General features: G+C 39.8%; 1 protein-coding gene across 13 annotated transcripts in view; it reads right to left on the reverse strand.

The window, feature by feature from the left end:
- NCKAP1 (NCK associated protein 1) overlaps positions 1-16,547 on the reverse strand; it is a 102,002-nt gene extending 85,455 nt beyond the window's left edge. For 2 of the 13 annotated variants that reach the window (XM_072752114.1, XM_072752111.1), the window contains exons 1-3: positions 16,100-16,290; positions 3,123-3,140; positions 1,970-2,080 (exon numbers count right to left, since the gene is read on the reverse strand). In XM_072752114.1, coding sequence (XP_072608215.1) covers positions 1,970-2,080; positions 3,123-3,140; positions 16,100-16,207 — 237 coding nt within the window. In that variant the 5' untranslated portion in view covers positions 16,208-16,290. Of the gene's footprint in view, positions 1-1,629; positions 1,686-1,969; positions 2,081-3,122; positions 3,141-15,535; positions 15,766-16,099; positions 16,291-16,474 lie in introns of those variants that run through there. The other 11 variants (XM_072752112.1, XM_072752113.1, XM_072752115.1 and 8 more) reach the window with 11 other exon arrangements.
- Between the last annotated feature and the right edge of the window lie 645 nt (positions 16,548-17,192).

Below are 17,192 nucleotides of genomic sequence, written 5' to 3' on the forward strand. Positions count from 1 at the left end.
ACATATCCAAGAGAAACGAAATCATAAGTTCACACAACTTTTATACATATGTTCACAACATTAATCATAATTGTAAAAAAAAAGTAGAAACTCAAACATCTATCAATTGATGAATAAATAAAATGGTGTATCTGAACAATGGAGTATTTTTTGGCAACAAAAAGAAATGAAGTACTGATCTATGCTACAACCTGGATAAACCTAAAAACATTATGCAAAATGTAAAGAAGCCAGTCACAAAAGACCACATGTTATATGATTCTATTTATATGAAATCTCCAAAACAGGCAATACAGTAAGAAAGATTAGTGTTTGCCTAGGGATGGGAGATTGACAAAAGTGAATGCTAACAGGTTTGGGGTTTCTTGGGTGACAAAAAGGTTCTAAAATTGATTGTGGTACTGGATGCATAACTCCGTGGATGTACTAAAGACCCACTGAACCCACTTTAAGTGGGTAAACTGGATATATGTGGATTATACCTTAATAAAACTGTTACTTAAAAAAAAAATCAGTTTTATACTACAGAAGTTGAGAAGGGAAGTAAAACTATTAAAAAGCAAAAAACAGAAGCATTATAAAGTTTGCCCTGCAAATCAGGAAGAGCAAAGATTCTTAATTTACTCTTTAACAAAAAAATGTTACTGTTATAAAAACAGTGAATATGTATTTAATTGTATCTTATTAATTTTCTAAGAAAAGACCTCAGATTTAGGAACTATGGTTATTTTTATATGGAAATTTACACACACACACACACACACACACAAAATTTAAATGACTCTCGGAAGAGCTCATATCACAGAGATTTTATGAGCCCAGAGAAAAAGAAGTGTCAACAACGAAAAAAGAATTCTCCACACAAATAACGGTATTCTTAAGAAGTGCATACTTTGAATCACCCATTTGTAATCAGGAACTAATTGTGATACATTAATATACCAATTATAAAACACGATATTCTAACAAAGGGAGACTTCTATTAACTTGTACTTACAAGAATCACAGACTTTCTAGTTCTTTAAAAAGCACTTTACCAGACTATAAATTCTGACTAGTGTTTTCTTCCTACATTATTTTTAAGTAAAGGTGATATCCATAGGTTAAATATGAATCTTCAATAAATATACGTGATTTGAGGAAACCAAAAGATGACAAAATATTTTTTAAACAGTTTCTTAGGAATAGGGAGACCATATATATAAGGAAATTTCTAGACTAAGTTTGTACATAAAAAGAGAACAAAGATTATAACATGAGACTACAAACAGAAAAAAATTTAAAAGAAGACATGAAGATTCCAAGTCAATAAAATTCATATGAAAAGACCAGAGTGAGATAAAAATTAACTCCAATTTTCTAAAATTAGTTAAATGTAGAAATTATCATAAAGAACTACCAAAAGATTCTGTAACCTATCAGGAAAACTGTGAGTATGACTGTATTTTATATATTATGAAAAAGTATCCAATCTGAAAAAATACGGAAAAATAAAGGTCCAACAGTATTACCTTGTTACATACTTTTCAGAAAGTTTTCTCAATTGTAGAAATACTAAACAAATATATTTTAGAATAAACACAGCTAATTACTAAAAACAATACAAGTTCTATGAAGACATTCACTTACCTCAAAATAAGGTTTATTACCATAAAGAAAAACTCCCCAACTAGTCATGCAAATATCTGGAATATATATACATATTACCTTACTTTCTGTTGCAACTTGAAAGGGAGTAAGTGTGTAAGAAATTAAGATTTTATTTTTTCTATAATAAAATGATTCAGTCTTTTTTTTCCAGTTTCAGAGATAAAAATATTGTCCCGAAAAGCCCTTAATCAACGTACATAAATGGCATACCAAAATATAAAGAATTAGACAAATAAAAACTACTTCAAGTATTACACTAACCATTACTTTCTCTCACACATGGCAAAAATCAGGTAATACGAAAATTTCTATGACTCACATTGTTGTTGCGAGTTTCTACAGCAGGGAACTTTCTGACTATGAATTTCACAGCAGATTCCAGGTTTTTGTCAATAAGGTAGGATGGTTTTGCCTTGGGATCTCCACATGCCTATAAAACAACAGTAATAAAAAGGTGAAATGCATCCTTATTCTAAAACCAAGTAAAGCAAATCTGTAATCAGAAATTAAAGATATTTATTGTTTTTGGTGAGCAGGTGATAAAATGAATAGGCAAAGTGCAGGGATTGTCACAGCTGAAATATGCAATGGGAGACAGTACAGAGATGTTCTTCTACTGAAAAAAATGCATGGAAAGTTTCAAAGCAGTTAGCGCAGAACAGCAGTGAAGGAAAAAGCTCAAACCTAAAAAAAAAGAAAAAGAAAATAAAAGTCTTGGTTTGAGGTAGGATTGTATTCATCTGAAGCTAATAAAATATTACAAAATTAAATATTCAGAAGAGTACTGGAAATGTTTCTACGTGTTATAAAATAAAAGCTTATGTTTAAATGTCTTTTCCAAAATGTCTTCCTCATTCACTTTAAACATTTTAATACAAGAGCCCTAGTTCAAAAGAACTGGAAGCTGCTAAAATTGTCTTTATAGTACTGAAGTGTACTGCCTGTTCCTCTGAACATCTGAGTTACAGCACTATCTTTCCATCATACCAGCAGCACTTAAAACAATGAATCTGCATCTGTCCTACGTCTCGTCTCGTAAGCACAGAATGAATGGGAATGTTTACATTTTGACCACATCAGCCGTACAGCATTCTCTGTAGTAAACTGTATTAGAAAGAACTTTTTACCTAAACTATTAGCACTACCAAATATAATCAATACTATTCAGCATTTTGTAATGTGACATTTAATTAACTGCGTGCTAGTGAGATGTTATTTCTTAGGGAATTACTAAAATTGTAGCACTGCTATTTAACTTCTCATTGCATTTTTTTTTAAGTGTGTCCTTTGCAAAGTTTCGTCTCTCCCTTATATATCTCTACTTCGTGTGAGGAAATACCGTATTGCAATTTAATGTTTCTTTCATTGTTTACTATGGCTATGTTGTGAATTGCAGAAAGAGAAGTTATGAAACATGAAACTGATCTGAAAGCGGGCAAGCGGGCAGAGGGAAGGTGAAAAGCTTTGCAAACCTTCCAAACTTGTCCTTGCTGGGGAAGCATTGTAATAAAAAGAGAGAAAATTACGTGTAAACAATGATTGTCAAACTATGACATACGTTTCAGTAGAGAACTTTATGCACTGCAGACTATGAATAACAAAACAACTATATGGTGCTACAACTCTAAAGGTATTCTAAGTAGCGAGTTTAGTATACAATAGATTTTATATTATTCATATATATATTTAAATACTATTGTGTAAGTGTACAACCATGTAAGTTTCTTGGTGCTCTTTCTAAATAAACTTAAAATAATACTAGAAGAAAAAAAATGAAGACTACATGCAGCTATAAAAGTAGGAGCAAAACCGTCAGTGAAATTTTACATACCTTAAAAAGAAACGGTAGCCAAGAATAAAAATAAATCGTTATTGGATGACTCTTTTACTTCAGCTCAAATTGTAACTACTTTTCAAATTTCACCTAACTCCCTTCCAACTCAAAGTATAAAAATCAATGCAAACATTCCTGTATTTTCCAAACGGAAATAGGAATGCAGTAAGAATTCTCCTAATTCTGAAACATAAGTAGATAAAACAAAATTAACTCAAGAAACTTAGAATTTCATAATCCTTAACCAGAGTGACACAAGGCAGCTTTGCAAATTTCATTTCAACATCATAAATACTAACTGTACCTGACTTTTCCTCAGAGCAGACCATCGTTCATTTAAAATATTATTTCTTATAAATTCATTTGCCAATTAATCCACTTCCCCAAAAATATTATACTATATAAGAGAATAACTAAGAACCACATACTAAGAGTTTGTCCAAATAGAAATACCTACAGATTAGCATTTCCTTACAGCGATGTAATACAATGAAAATCAAGTTCCCTAAATACGCCTGAGGTGGTCCAGAATCCTAACGTGATTCCGAATTATACTCAGTTTTTTAATGGTATGTTTTATCTTCCATATTCTAGTATTTTAAAATTTAGCTTTCCATTCCAACAATATCAGTGACTTTAGAATAATGAAAATACATCAGGCTACCATATGCATTTCCCATGATCACAAATTATACTGTATGAGAATTTAATCAAATATCTACAAACTAACTTATGTATTCTCATACACATACATGCATGTATGTATGTGAGGAACTCTTCCTTCTTATACTGAAAACAAAAAGAATCCAATTTCATTTCAATGGAAAAATAAATGGTTGTTTAATTTTCCCTTGGAATTGATTTACCTTTTTCCACACTGCTCAATGAGCCATACCTAAACATCCTATCCCAGGAGGCAGGAGACACATTCTAGAATAAGACTTACTGAGTTTCAATCTTCACCACTTAACGATCCATAGGACCTTGAATATATTACAAAATACCTCCTACTCTGTTTCTTCATGTTTAAATGGGGAAATTAGTACTTACCTCCTAGGGTCATTATGAGGATTAGAAAAGAGACAGATAAACCATGTACAGTACTTAGCAGGACTAACAGGTAAGCACTCTAAGATGCTCTAAAAATGTTTGCTGTTGCCAAAAACCGCCTCAAAATTATAATTACCCAAGTAAAAGTCTCATAAGAATATAATTGCAAAATCGTCTTTCTCATAATATACAGAACTAATGATAATGACTAAAATTCCCTCTTCCAATCGCACATTTCCTTCATTTGTCCTAAGTCTGAATGCCAAATATGTTGTACTTACAGAAAGGGTTTAGCCTGGTAGTTAAGAACATGAGTCCTAAGACTGCCCAGGTTCATATTCTAACTCCATCAATTCTAAGCTGCAGAACCATAGGCACATGATTTTACTCCTCTGTGCCTCAACTTTTCCATCTGCTAAATAGGTTGATAATAATTGCAATTTACCCTAAAAAGTTTTTAGGCCGATTACGTGTGTGCACACATGTGTGCATGCAGTTTACACAAATATCTTGAATACCATGAGCACTCCAATATGCCAATAAACTACACGAGGCTCATAGATACTATACAGAACTAGGCCCTATTTTTTTGTTGTTGTTGTTGTTGTTTTCTGAAATCAATCTGCTTGATTTATTTACTTAATACCAACAGTGATACTGTATAGGGAACACTCAGGCCAAAAAAAAAACTAATGTCTAAGTAATTAAAATCTGACAAAAAGCCATACTTTTAGTAATTCAGTTAAAATGGGTTTCTTATCATACCAAAGTAGTATAGCAAAATTGCAACTAGCCAGATATCTCAGTTTATAAAAATTATTCTTCTCTACCCTAACTGAAAGCATTTCATTCTCAGGACACAGAGGACAAAGAAATCATAAAATAACCTAGATTTCAAAAACACTGCCTGCAGTTGTATACCTGAAACTCTACTTCATCCTAATTCAACTACAAAATTACACAAAATTAATCTTACACTCTCAAAAATATCACCCTTTGAAGTACCACATTTAAGAAAATACATACAATGGTTATTAATAAATTTTAGACTGATATGTATCAGAAAGGCTTACCACAAAGACTGAACCAAAGGTTTAACAAGTTACTAATTCAATCAAAACTTTTGAATACTTCTATCTTTCCCATACCAAAAGAGAAAAAGAAAAAGGGAGTACAGGGCAAAACTGCATCTAAATAACTGAACCTTATGGTCCTATCAAAAAAAAAAGAAAAAGTTTTTTTGCATGAGTGGTTAAAACAGCTACTTTTCCTAGACAAAAAGGAAACCATATCTGAACCACAGAACTTAAAAAAAAAAAACCCACAACCTCAAAACTGTGTAGGTGACTTTATCTTGACTCAGCAAGCTTTCATATTGCATAAAATATTGTAATTTAAAATTCCAATTTAAAATTCCAGAAGATCTAAAGGAAATTTAAATATCTATATACTTAAATTTCCAGTTCTCACAATTAGAACTTTATTTTCTATGAATATTCTATTTATCTTTAAATTCAACAAAGTTAGAACTATTTAATGTAGAAGATAAAATTGTACTCGTGTTACAGGGAATGTTTAAATATAATAATTAAAAAATCTGTCTCTGAGTCAGGAGCACAGCCCATATGACTTCCTGGCAAGCTGTTTAATCTCTGAACCTCAATTCTCTAAGCCATAAACTTAAGGGCACTAATACTACCTGCTTCACTGGATAAACTGCTCAGATTTTTAAGACAAAATGCACATAAAGTGCTTATTCCAGTGACTGATACATAAATACTTAGTAAGTTCTAAGTAATCATCTTCTACTTTTTAAAATAAAACTTCTCAAAAATACATTGATATTTATAGTGAGTTCCCAATTATTAAAGTAAGATTTTCCATTTGACTTCAGTATTAGCTCAGTATCAATTATTAATCAACATCTCCAAGTTCATTTTCTTCATGAAACATAAATATAATATTACTACCAAATATAAAGAATAAAAATGTTTTAGAAAACCGCATTATATTTTATTCAGGCCACAAAATAAAGATCTTTCACTAAAAACTTTAAGACCAAACTTTAAAGTATGACTTTAAAACTAATTTTTCTGCCAATCTACCACCAAAAAACCCCTTCCCAAATCCTTCCCTCAGGCTGTAACAACGTCAGATTACATCCCACAGACTAACCTTACACGGTTAATGCTACGTATTTTTTCAAAAACGTATCATGTTAAAAAAAATCAAATATAGAAATAGTCTTCTATCTATTCGTAACAGGTTAAGCAACAATCAAGAGAAAAAAAAACGAAGAATGAGGAATAAAAAGAAAATTTACTGGGCACCTGTTGTGTGTAAAACATCTATGCTTTTGAAACTGTCTAAAAAGTGTCTCTCAGCAGAGAGGAAAGGAGCTTCAGAAAAATTAAGTGACTTGCTCAAGGTTTAGCTGTGAGTACCTAAAGATTCCAAAGCACTAAAATGGTTATTTAAAAATATATGCTTGGAAAAAAAGTAAAAAAAAAAAAAAATACAAAAAAAAAAACACACAAAAGATCTCCATTCTTTAATTACCTCAACCGCCCAAAACTTTAATTGGAGTAATTACTATCAAAGGAAGTATCTGGGGACGCCTGGGTGGCTGGGCGGTTGGGCGGCTGCCTTTGGCTCAGGGCGTGATCCTGAGGTTCCAGGATGGGTCACGGTCCCACATCGGGCTCCCCCCGCAGGGAGCCTGCTTTTCCCTCTGCCTGTGTCTCTCCCTCTGTCTCTATGTCTCTCATGAATAAATAAGTCTTTTTAAAAAATAAAAATAAAATAAAAATATTTTTAAAAAGGAAATATCTGCTTAATTCGATCAGTTTCATTTTTAACTGTTAGTCTAACTCAGCAATAAAACACATTCCTTTGCCAAAATACTGTAGAACAAACCAATTTTTTAAATATAATAACATAATGGAAAATATGAACAAAATTCCAGAGTTCAGAGTGAGAATGCTATTTGTGAGAGTACAGGAAATAAACTAGCCCTATCTGAATATGTCAGGGAAGGAGAGGAAAATGTAAAATGTGACCAATTTATGCTAGAAACAGGAATTTAATTTTTACTCAGTAAACAAGAAAAATCATAGTTTTTAAAGGTTTTGCAAAACTAAAAGCAAAACAGGACCAAGATTCTCCGTTGAGTCTGAAAGGAAATTAACTGTCATTAATGCTTAGAGGGAAAACAGACATTACCTAAAATCAAAAACTATAGAAACAACTTACCTATCATTCTTTTATTTTCTATTTTTAAAAATGATGAAAGAAATACAATGAAAATTTTCAATAAATATTGGAAAATTATCAAGAGCAAAACAAGCCTTAAATTCTTGCAGTTTTTTAGAAAGTAAACTAAGTGGTTTAGTCTCTAATTGTTTTGTTTTCTTGTGTATCACCTACATTTTGGCCAACCAATCTGCTTTGAACTTCCCCTTGAGCTGAGGTGGGAAAAAAAGCAACTCACTGCTAAAATTTAGATTAAGAGGCTTTATAGGCAAGTATATTGGAATTACTAGAAATACTTTTGAGTTAATGCAAATTTATCAATAACTGTTACTTAGAGCCAATAATGGCCAACTTAAAAATATATATTATGGTATTTGGTCTCAAAGCACAAGTTCTGGGAATTTCACAAACTTAAATATTTCAAAGCATTATGTATTTCAAAATTCATTATTAAAAACTTTAATGATTCAAATGAGTTACCAATTACTATTCAATTCATAAGAAGATGTGTATGTCACTATTGCTCTTAAACATTTTCAGGGGGCAACCCCGGCGGCCCAGCGGTTTAGCGCCGCCTTCAGCCCAGCCCTGGGCCCAGCCCTGGAGACCCAGGGTCGAGTCCCACGTCAGGCGTCAGGCTCCCTGCATGGAGCCTGCTTCTCCCTCTGCCTGTGCCTCTGCCTCCCTCTCTCTCTCTGTGTCTCTCATGAATAAATAAATAAAATCTTAGAAAAAAAAAAAAAAACTTTTGAAACTGGTCTCCCCAATTTATAAGAAACTATAACCTGGAACAACAGTTAAATAGCTTGTCCAAAGCTTAAAAAAATAGTATCAGAGCTTTATCTTGAATCAAGCTCTCTCAAGCTATAGAATATACTGCAAGTATGGAAAACGAGAGAGAAGTTCAGAGGCTGTATGCCAGCAAGGACATTAGACATTACTAGGGCATTATTTTGTAACCTTATATATATCTATCTTTATATATTCTGCTGAACAAAAGTTCTGGCACATTAAATAATGACTGACTATACCTGTCACTGCCTACCTGAAACTGCTATTAGTACTTCAAAATCAAGCACAAAAGTTACTATCTCTTCTTCCCCAGAATGGAATCTTCAACACCCTTCTCAAGACTCCCATAAGAACACTTACATAATACATTTTAGGTAAGTATCTGTAAATCTCTCGTAACCTACTAAAATGTGAATTTCTTGGCACTGAAGACTGCATCTTAATTTATTTGTCTCCCCAGACATTCAATAAAAGAGGAAATGAATGAATGAAAAGGAAACCCTCAAAATTTGGGATTAACTAAAAGAATAGTTCATGTGATTTATAAAACACTTCTTTAAAAATGCAGTTTTATTACTGTCAAGTATCTAAAATAATCAGCTGTGCAATAACAAAAGTATTTTCCAGTACAGGCTTTTACTTAAAACAAGAAATTCCTTTAAAACTGGCACATGTACAACCCTACTTAAAAATTAGCAATTTAAGAGTGTATGAAGTTTGTTAACTCATTTAAGACACTGCAGAATAATATTTGAAGAAATGATGAGCCAGTCTCCTCGCTGTCAGATAAGTAAAGAATCTGCCAGTCTAATTATACTATTTGCAAATGTCTAATAGGATCCAAATAAGATTTTACTACATTTACTGATAAAGGCAATAATAAAAAGCCGCCAACAACAAAACGCATTTTGAGAAGAGAAAAAGCATACGACTGACATACTAATTACTAGTTTCTGCCCAAGACAGAAAGAAACAAACTTACCAGTTGACTTTCTTAATTGCATTTCTTATATTTCATGTTACAGAATTTTCTTTTTTTTTTTTTGAGATTTATGAGAGACAGAGAGTGTGCACAAACAAGGGGAAGAAGAGAGGGACAGGAAGAAGCAGGCTCTGCTGAGCAGAGAGCCCAACCTGAAAATGTTACCATTTAACTGTATGTAAGATTTAAAATGAAAAAATACATTCAAATTTCCAAATTCAGGAGCTCCTGGGTAGCTCAGTCGGTTAAGTACCCCACTCTTGATTTCAGCTCAGGTCACGATCTCACGGTCCTGGGATAGAACCCTGTGTGGGGCTCATTTAGCAGAGAGTTTAAGATTCTCTCCCTCTCCCTTTGCCCGTACCTGTGTGAGCTCGCGCCTGTGTGAGCTCACGCGCTCTCTCAATCTCTCTCAAATAAATAAATAAATCTGCATGGGGCTCCACCCGCCCTCCCGCCTCCCTCTTTCTCTTTCTCTCTTGCAAATAATCTTTCTTAAAAAAAATAATTACCCAGGGTGCCTGGGTGGCTCAGTTAAACATCTGCCTTTGGCTGGGGTCATGATCCCAAGGTCCAGGAACCAAGCCCTACGTCAGGCTCCCTGCTCAGCGGGGAACCTGCTTCTCCCTCCCCTGCTTCCCCTACTTGTGCTCTCTCTCTCTCCCTGCCTTTCTCCCTCTGTCAAATTAATTAATTTAAAAAAAATTGTTCTGATACAGTTAGTATGATCTCAATGATCTTTTCATGCAAATCCACAGAAAGTTCATACAAAAGTCATCTCCAGTAAAAAACAAAACAAAACAAAACAATTTCTGTACTATGTTTATGTACATGTTTCTTTAAGGATACTGTGTGTTCAGGCAGCCTGGGTGGCTCAGCAGTTTAGCTCTGCCTTCAGCCTAGGGCATGATCCTGGAGACCTGGGATGGAGTCCCACATCGGGCTCTCTGCATGGAGCCTGCTTCTCCCTCTGCCTGTGTCTCTGCATCTCCCTGTGTCTCTCATGAATACATAAATAAAAATCTTAAAAAAAAAAAATCTAACTGTATCTCCCACAAAAATGTCAATAATGACTATAAATCTAATGGCAAAATAATTAAATTAGAAACCATCTTAGTGGTCAATAAAAAAAGGTATCAATCTAAATTCTTATTATTTTCTAGAATAAGAATTGGGCATGGGGCATCTGGCCTACTCATCAGAGGAACATGTGACTCTTGATCTGAGAGTCATGAATTAAGAGTCCAATACTGGTTGTAGGTTAGTAAAACATAAAGTTTAAAAAAAAAAAAGATATAATAAATATCTTGGGTAAGTTATTTACCCAAAATAACTTAGGTAAGTTATAACTTGGGTAAGTTATTTAATCTCTCCAAATTCAAATTTTTTACTAATAAATAAGTATATGTATCACAGACCTAAAGACAAATTAAAAATATATATATATAGGGGATCCCTGAGTGGCGCAGCAGTTTGGCGCCTGCCTTTGGCCCAGGGCACGATCCTGGAGACCCGGGATCGAATCCCACGTCGGGCTCCCGGTGCATGGAGTCTGCTTCTCCCTCTGCCTGTGCCTCTGCCTCTCTCTCTCTCTCTGTGACTATCATAAGTAAATAAAAATTTTTAAAAATTTAAATAAATAAATAAATAAAAATTAAAAAAAGAAACTTTAAAAAAATAAAATAAAAAATACAGAGTATACAGTAAAGCCTCAATAAATGGCAGCAAGTGTTAATTTCATTACACATTATTTTTATTGGGCAATAAAGAGATGAAATTATTTAGTTCTAGTAACATTTAAAATGTGCAACTACTGGAGCTGACTCAAAATTACTGCTGGAACTTCAGTTAATGTGAACATTCCTATGCTATCAAACAAGAATATGGAATAGATCTTTCAATCATCCCAACCAGTAAGGACAGGAACTTTTGACACTGACATACTTTTCATCTGAGCTCCCTCATTTTTTACATATTGGATATAGATAGTTAAGTATGTTCATTCCTTTATAATTTTCTTACTAGTCTAAGTACACAAGCAATATATTAAGGACCCTAATTTCATTGATATGCAAACTGCACCATGCTGCTTCAATTTTATTTTTGTGAAGAGTCTAATTTAATCAAAATATAATAAAATATGCATGCACATATGTTAGCATTTGTACAGAAAAGGATGTAAGTATATAGGCTTATTTTTAAAAGTGGGAGAAGGGGAGGCAAAGAATTTCTGAAGTGACACAATGCTCTTATGTTTTAGTTGCTGATAATAAACATATATTCCTTTTGTATTAGGTAGAAAAGCTTAGTATTAAGTTATTTAACAAGTCCGTAAGGGACAATCTATCATTGCCACTTGGAAAAAAAAAAAAGTTTTCCTAAGTATTTTTCAGTGATCTTTATCTCCTCAGCCTACCATCCAACATAACAAAAAAGATTATCAAATCCTTATTTTTATGAGTAGCTTTCCTGAAAAATAAAATTGCATAATAAATAAATAAATAAATAAATAAAATTACATAATTCAGATTTATGAAGAGATGTATGTTTCCTTAACATGTTTAAGGCTCTTAATAATGAAACCCCATAATGATGAGAAAAAAATCTCATACTAATAATACTTATTAGTTTACAATTTGCTACAAGCCAATCTTTGGAGCATGTTTCTGCTCCTGATTGAGGAACAGAGAAAATACCCTAAATGAAAAGAAAGGTTAACACTGAAAGAGAAAGCTAAAGGTGGCTCCCCCTCCCTTTACCTTGCACTACACCCTTCACACACATCTTTTTTTCTCCATTAAATAAGCAGATACCAGCCAAATACTTTCAATTTTTTACACTGCTATTTCATTCATTTTTTTCCTCATAAAATAAACATATCCAAAAATCACGGGGGGAAAACTACGGAAAAAAAAAAGAAAAAGAAAAATAATCACTAATAAGAGAAATTTTTTTTAATTTTTTTTTGAGGAATTTTTTTAAAAAACAAGTGGAAGTGCATTGAAATCTGCAAACACACGCCATTCAAAAAAAAAAAAAGTCTGCAATAGTTGGGTGGCTCTTCTTTTCTATCCCTTAGAATTAAGGCAATAACGTAACAAGAAAAATTATGCAAGTATTACCGGAGACCTTCGTGGTACAGAACCATCAAGTTCAGGTTGGGGACAGGTAGGAAAAGAAAGACAAAAAAAAAAAAAAAAAAAAAAAAACAAGTATTTTCTGAACTCAGCTAAAATGTTTTGGTATTTGGGAATGTGTTTGCAAATAGCAGTAAAATTTCAGAGAAACAAATGTCGCCCAAAAATAGTGGCTGAGACTCCTAAATAAATACTACCTTACGTTCACTGAAGCTCTGAACTGTGTTCACATTGTTACTGTCTTTTATATTCGTGAGGTAGGCAGAGAAGGCACTGCCATCTGTGTATTACAGAAAACTAACCTGAGCCTAGGCACTGTTTAAAATGGGCTATCACTTCTAGAGAAAAGATAATCAGAGCTGGAATGGACTTTAGCATTTTTTAAAAAATTTATTTATTTATTTATGATAGTCACAGAGAGAGAGAGAGAGGCAGAGACACAGGCAGAGGGAGAAGCAGACTCCATGCACCGGGAGCCCGATGTGGGATTCGATCCCGGGTCTCCAGGATCACGCCCTGGGCCAAAGGCAGGCGCCAAACCGCTGTGCCACCCAGGGATCCCATTTTTTTTTAACAGTTAACTTTCCCATTTTACAGATGAGGAAAAAATGGAGTTCAGGGAAGTCAAGACATCTCCCAATGTTAAAGAACTCTTAGCGACAGACTCAAGACTGGGAGGCAGGTCCCCCCAAACCTGGCCTAGTACTCCACTTCCACAACCACACTGCCTACCATGCCACGGTAAAAGATATAAAAGTAGCCTGGAAAATGTTAAAAGTCAAGATAGAAGTGAGTAGCATTATCAGGTCTGGAAAAAGACATATTTTCAATAAAAAAAACCAAACAGAACTTGTAAGAAACCAAGAAACAAATAAATTTAAATGTAAAACTACCTACCACCTTCCTGTCTTTTCTCTAAAATACTCCTTCATGTGTTCTCACATGCCTGAGGTGTCTACGATTTTGCTAAATTTTCCATAATCTGTACATATTAAGACCTCAAAAAAATTTTCAACTGATGAAATTTTCTTTAAAAAGGCAAAATATTTTCAACAACCATGTTACCTTCTTCCTATGACAAGCATTAAAGCATATTATTTTTGATCACAGTATGAAGCTATCTTACTCAGGTCATTTAAATATTTTCATTGTGTATGCTCACTAAAATATTTCCATGCAGACTTCCAATAGAAACAGAGCAACTGGACCTGACAGGCAATGTGATGCACGTATGCATTAGTAAAAACGTAGTAAGTGATTGGTAGACATGTATTGTGTAGTGGAAGGGTTTGGTTTGTGTTTTTTTGAGGACTCTGAGATTGAGATCTAAAAGATTATGTAGCTTATACTGTCATAAAAAATGCAGGCGGCATGAACCTTACAAACACATGGTGAACGAATCTTACTCACTTTTTTTGGCAAGATTTCTGAACAAATGTTTCAATCCCTAGTCAGCCAGGAAGATGTGCCAGTCTTACAGACAACTCTACAGGCTAAAATATTCTAAACCTATCTGATGCATTTGTATGCAAAATTACACAAGGAGAGCAAACCCAAAGGCACTATTAAAACTAGATAAAGATCATACGCTCATATGCTAAACATATACGTATAACCTAAGACATACTGTGTCTTCGTCCTCTTCAACAAGACTTGACTCAAGACTCCGTAGACCAGGTAAGGGCCTGAGCACAAGCAATTCAAAAATGAGTAGCACTCTCCCTGCCCAGAGGGAACTCACCATCAGGCAGGGGAGACAAAACATTCCTCAATAAATTCTAAATATGTGTTAAAGGCTGAAACACATTCCAGTAACTCAAAAATATTTGACCCTAGGATGTCACCATTGGGGTTCGATCCATTTTAAATTTCAGTAGCTCAGTAATAGAAGAGCCTGAAGTTCCTCAACAAACAGGAAGTGAAAAAATATGCTTCTGAGGCAGCGAACTGAAATAATACGAGTTGAAACGCTTAAAACTCGGCTTAATCTCCTGTATAATTTATATGAGGGTGGAGGAGATAAAGTCTGGGTGTATTTTACACCATAGACGTGTTTCAAGGCACGCTTGGAAAGGTAGGTCGCCCAAACACCCAAATCACTTTTGATGTCACTCTCACTTCCTCTTCTGAAAACCATCATAACCATTTCCTCTAACCACAATACCACAGGTCTAGTAATTTTCAGTACTGTTTGCCTTGCTCGTCCTTTTGGACAAAGCTCCTAGAGGAACCGGTTTCAGAGTCTGTCAAGAAGCATAATAATCTGGCCAGAAAGCTCAGGTCAACACAGCCTGTGAGTCAGGAAAATCAAGTTCTTTGCAAGTGCACAAGCGTGTGGCCGAGGCTCTCGGGTCAAGGCAGACGGCTTCTTTGTAAAGATGCTGCGCTCCTGCCCCCCCCTTGTGACAACCTGGACGGTTTCAGGGGCTCTCCAGGCCGCGCTGAGCTGGGGGGGGCAGCTCAGGTGAGCTGCACCGCGCCGGGCCACAGGAGCAGCGATCCTTACACCCCATGTGCCCGACCCAGAGGCGCACAGTCCCCCCTGGGCGGCCAGGATCCTCGGCAAACGGCTGCAGCGATCTACTTTCGTGCTCGAGCCTCACTGTCTGCATTTCAGAACCGTGTCCGCAGCAGCAGCAGCAGCCCCGAGGGACGCACGCTGGGGTCCCGGCGGCGTCCAGCCCGAGGGGACGCTCGTCAGACCCGGAAAGGCCAACGCTGGAGACCCAGGGGCCGGCCGTGCCCACGGAGCCCTCGTTCCCCTCCGACCGAGGCCCTGGGCGCACCGACCGGCTCTGCCTTGACCGGGAGGGAGGGGCCTGGCCGCGTCCGCTCTACCTGGACGGGCCCGGGCTCAGCCGGCGGAGCCATCTGCAGACTCTCCCCGGGCTCTGGGCCGCGGCGGGGCGGGGCGGGGCGGGGGCCACGGCGGGCCGCACCGGGGGCGCTCTCGGTCCTGCGCCCGCAGCGAGCGGGGGACGGGCCCGGGGCGTCGGGCCAGGTGGGGAGGGGCGGGGAGGGGGAGGGGCGGGGGGAGGCGGTTATTCCGGTCGCAGTGACTCACGGCCACAAGTATTTCGGAAGAAAACTGGTTCCACCCTCGCGGCCCCCCCGCGGGCGGCCCCTGCCCTCCCAGGCCCCGCCGCCCCCGCTCGCCGCGCGCTGCCCCTCCCCCTCCCTCCCCCTCCCCCGGGACCCCGCTGGGGGGGCCGCGGGGGGGGCGCGGACGGCCGACGCGGCGTCACCCCGGCCCCGGGCCCGGCCGCAGGACGCGCCCGCAGGACCCGCCCGCAGGACCCGCCCGCAGGCCGCGGCGCTCGGCGGCCGCCCGGGCCCGGCCCCGCGCCCCCCGCCCCCGCCGCCGCCCCCGCCCCCGCCCCCGCCTCGCCGGCCCGCGCGCACCTTCTTGATGTTGTAGAGACGAGTCAGCATGCCGACGCCCCGGTCGTGGAGGATGGTGAGCTTCTCCGCCAGCTTCTGCTGACTGGGCTGCAGCACCGCGCGCGACATGGTGCCGGGCCCCGCCGCCGCCGCCGCCGCCGCCTCGCGCCCCGTCCCCCGCCGCGGCCTCCGGCTCAGGGCAGCGCGCCCATGACCCCGGCGCCCACACCGGCCTCGGGCCCGGCCCCGCAGCCGCCCGCGCCCGCGCCCCCGCGGCCCCCGCCGCCGCCTCCCGCCCGCCGCCCTTCCGCCCGCGCCGCCCTGCGCCCCGCCGCCCTCCGCGCCGCCCTCCCCGGCTCCTCCGCGAGGTGTGGCGGCGGCGGCGGCGTCTCCGGCGGCTGAGAACGAGGCCGCTTCCCGCAGCCCCGGACGGACGCTCGGTCACCTGATCCGACGCTCGGGCGCCCCCGCCAGGCCGGACGGGGAGCGGCGCCCGGGGGGAGGGGAGGGGAGGGGGCCGCCGCCGCCACGCCCGGCCCCGCCCCCGGCCCCGCCCCCGCACTCCTAGCTCCGCCCCTCCCGGGCTCCCAGTCGCCTCTCGGCCCCGCCCCCGGCCGCTTGGCCCTGCCTCCCGGCCTCCTGGCCCCGCCCCCGCGTCCCGGCCCCGCCCCCCGCATTCCAGGCCCGCCCCTCCCGGGCTCCCAGCCGCCCCTCGCCTCCGGGCCTCGCATCCCGGCCCCGCCCCCCGCACTCCAGGCTCCGCCCCTCCCGGGCTCCCAGTCGCCCCCTCGCCTCCGGGCCCCGCCTCTCTCCCGTCCCCGGCCTCCTGGCCCCGCCCCCGGCCTCCTGGCCCCGCCCCCGGCCTCCTGGCCCCGCCCCTCCCGGGCTCCCAGCCACCCCCTCGCCTCCGGGCCCCGCCTCTCTGTCCCGTCCCCGGCCTCCTGGCCCCGCCCCCGGCCTCCTGGCCCCGCCCCCGCATCCCCGGCTCCGCCCCCCCACCTTCCCGCCGCCCGGGTCCCCCCCACACATCCCGCCTCCCCACCTCCCCACCTCCCGGCCCCGCCCGGCCTCCCCGCCTCTGCCGCCCGGGACGGGATCCCCGGGCGGGCCCCAG

The sequence above is a fragment of the Vulpes vulpes genome, chromosome 3 (assembly GCF_048418805.1).
Source record: "Vulpes vulpes isolate BD-2025 chromosome 3, VulVul3, whole genome shotgun sequence".
NCBI classification, from domain to species: Eukaryota; Metazoa; Chordata; class Mammalia; order Carnivora; family Canidae; genus Vulpes; species Vulpes vulpes.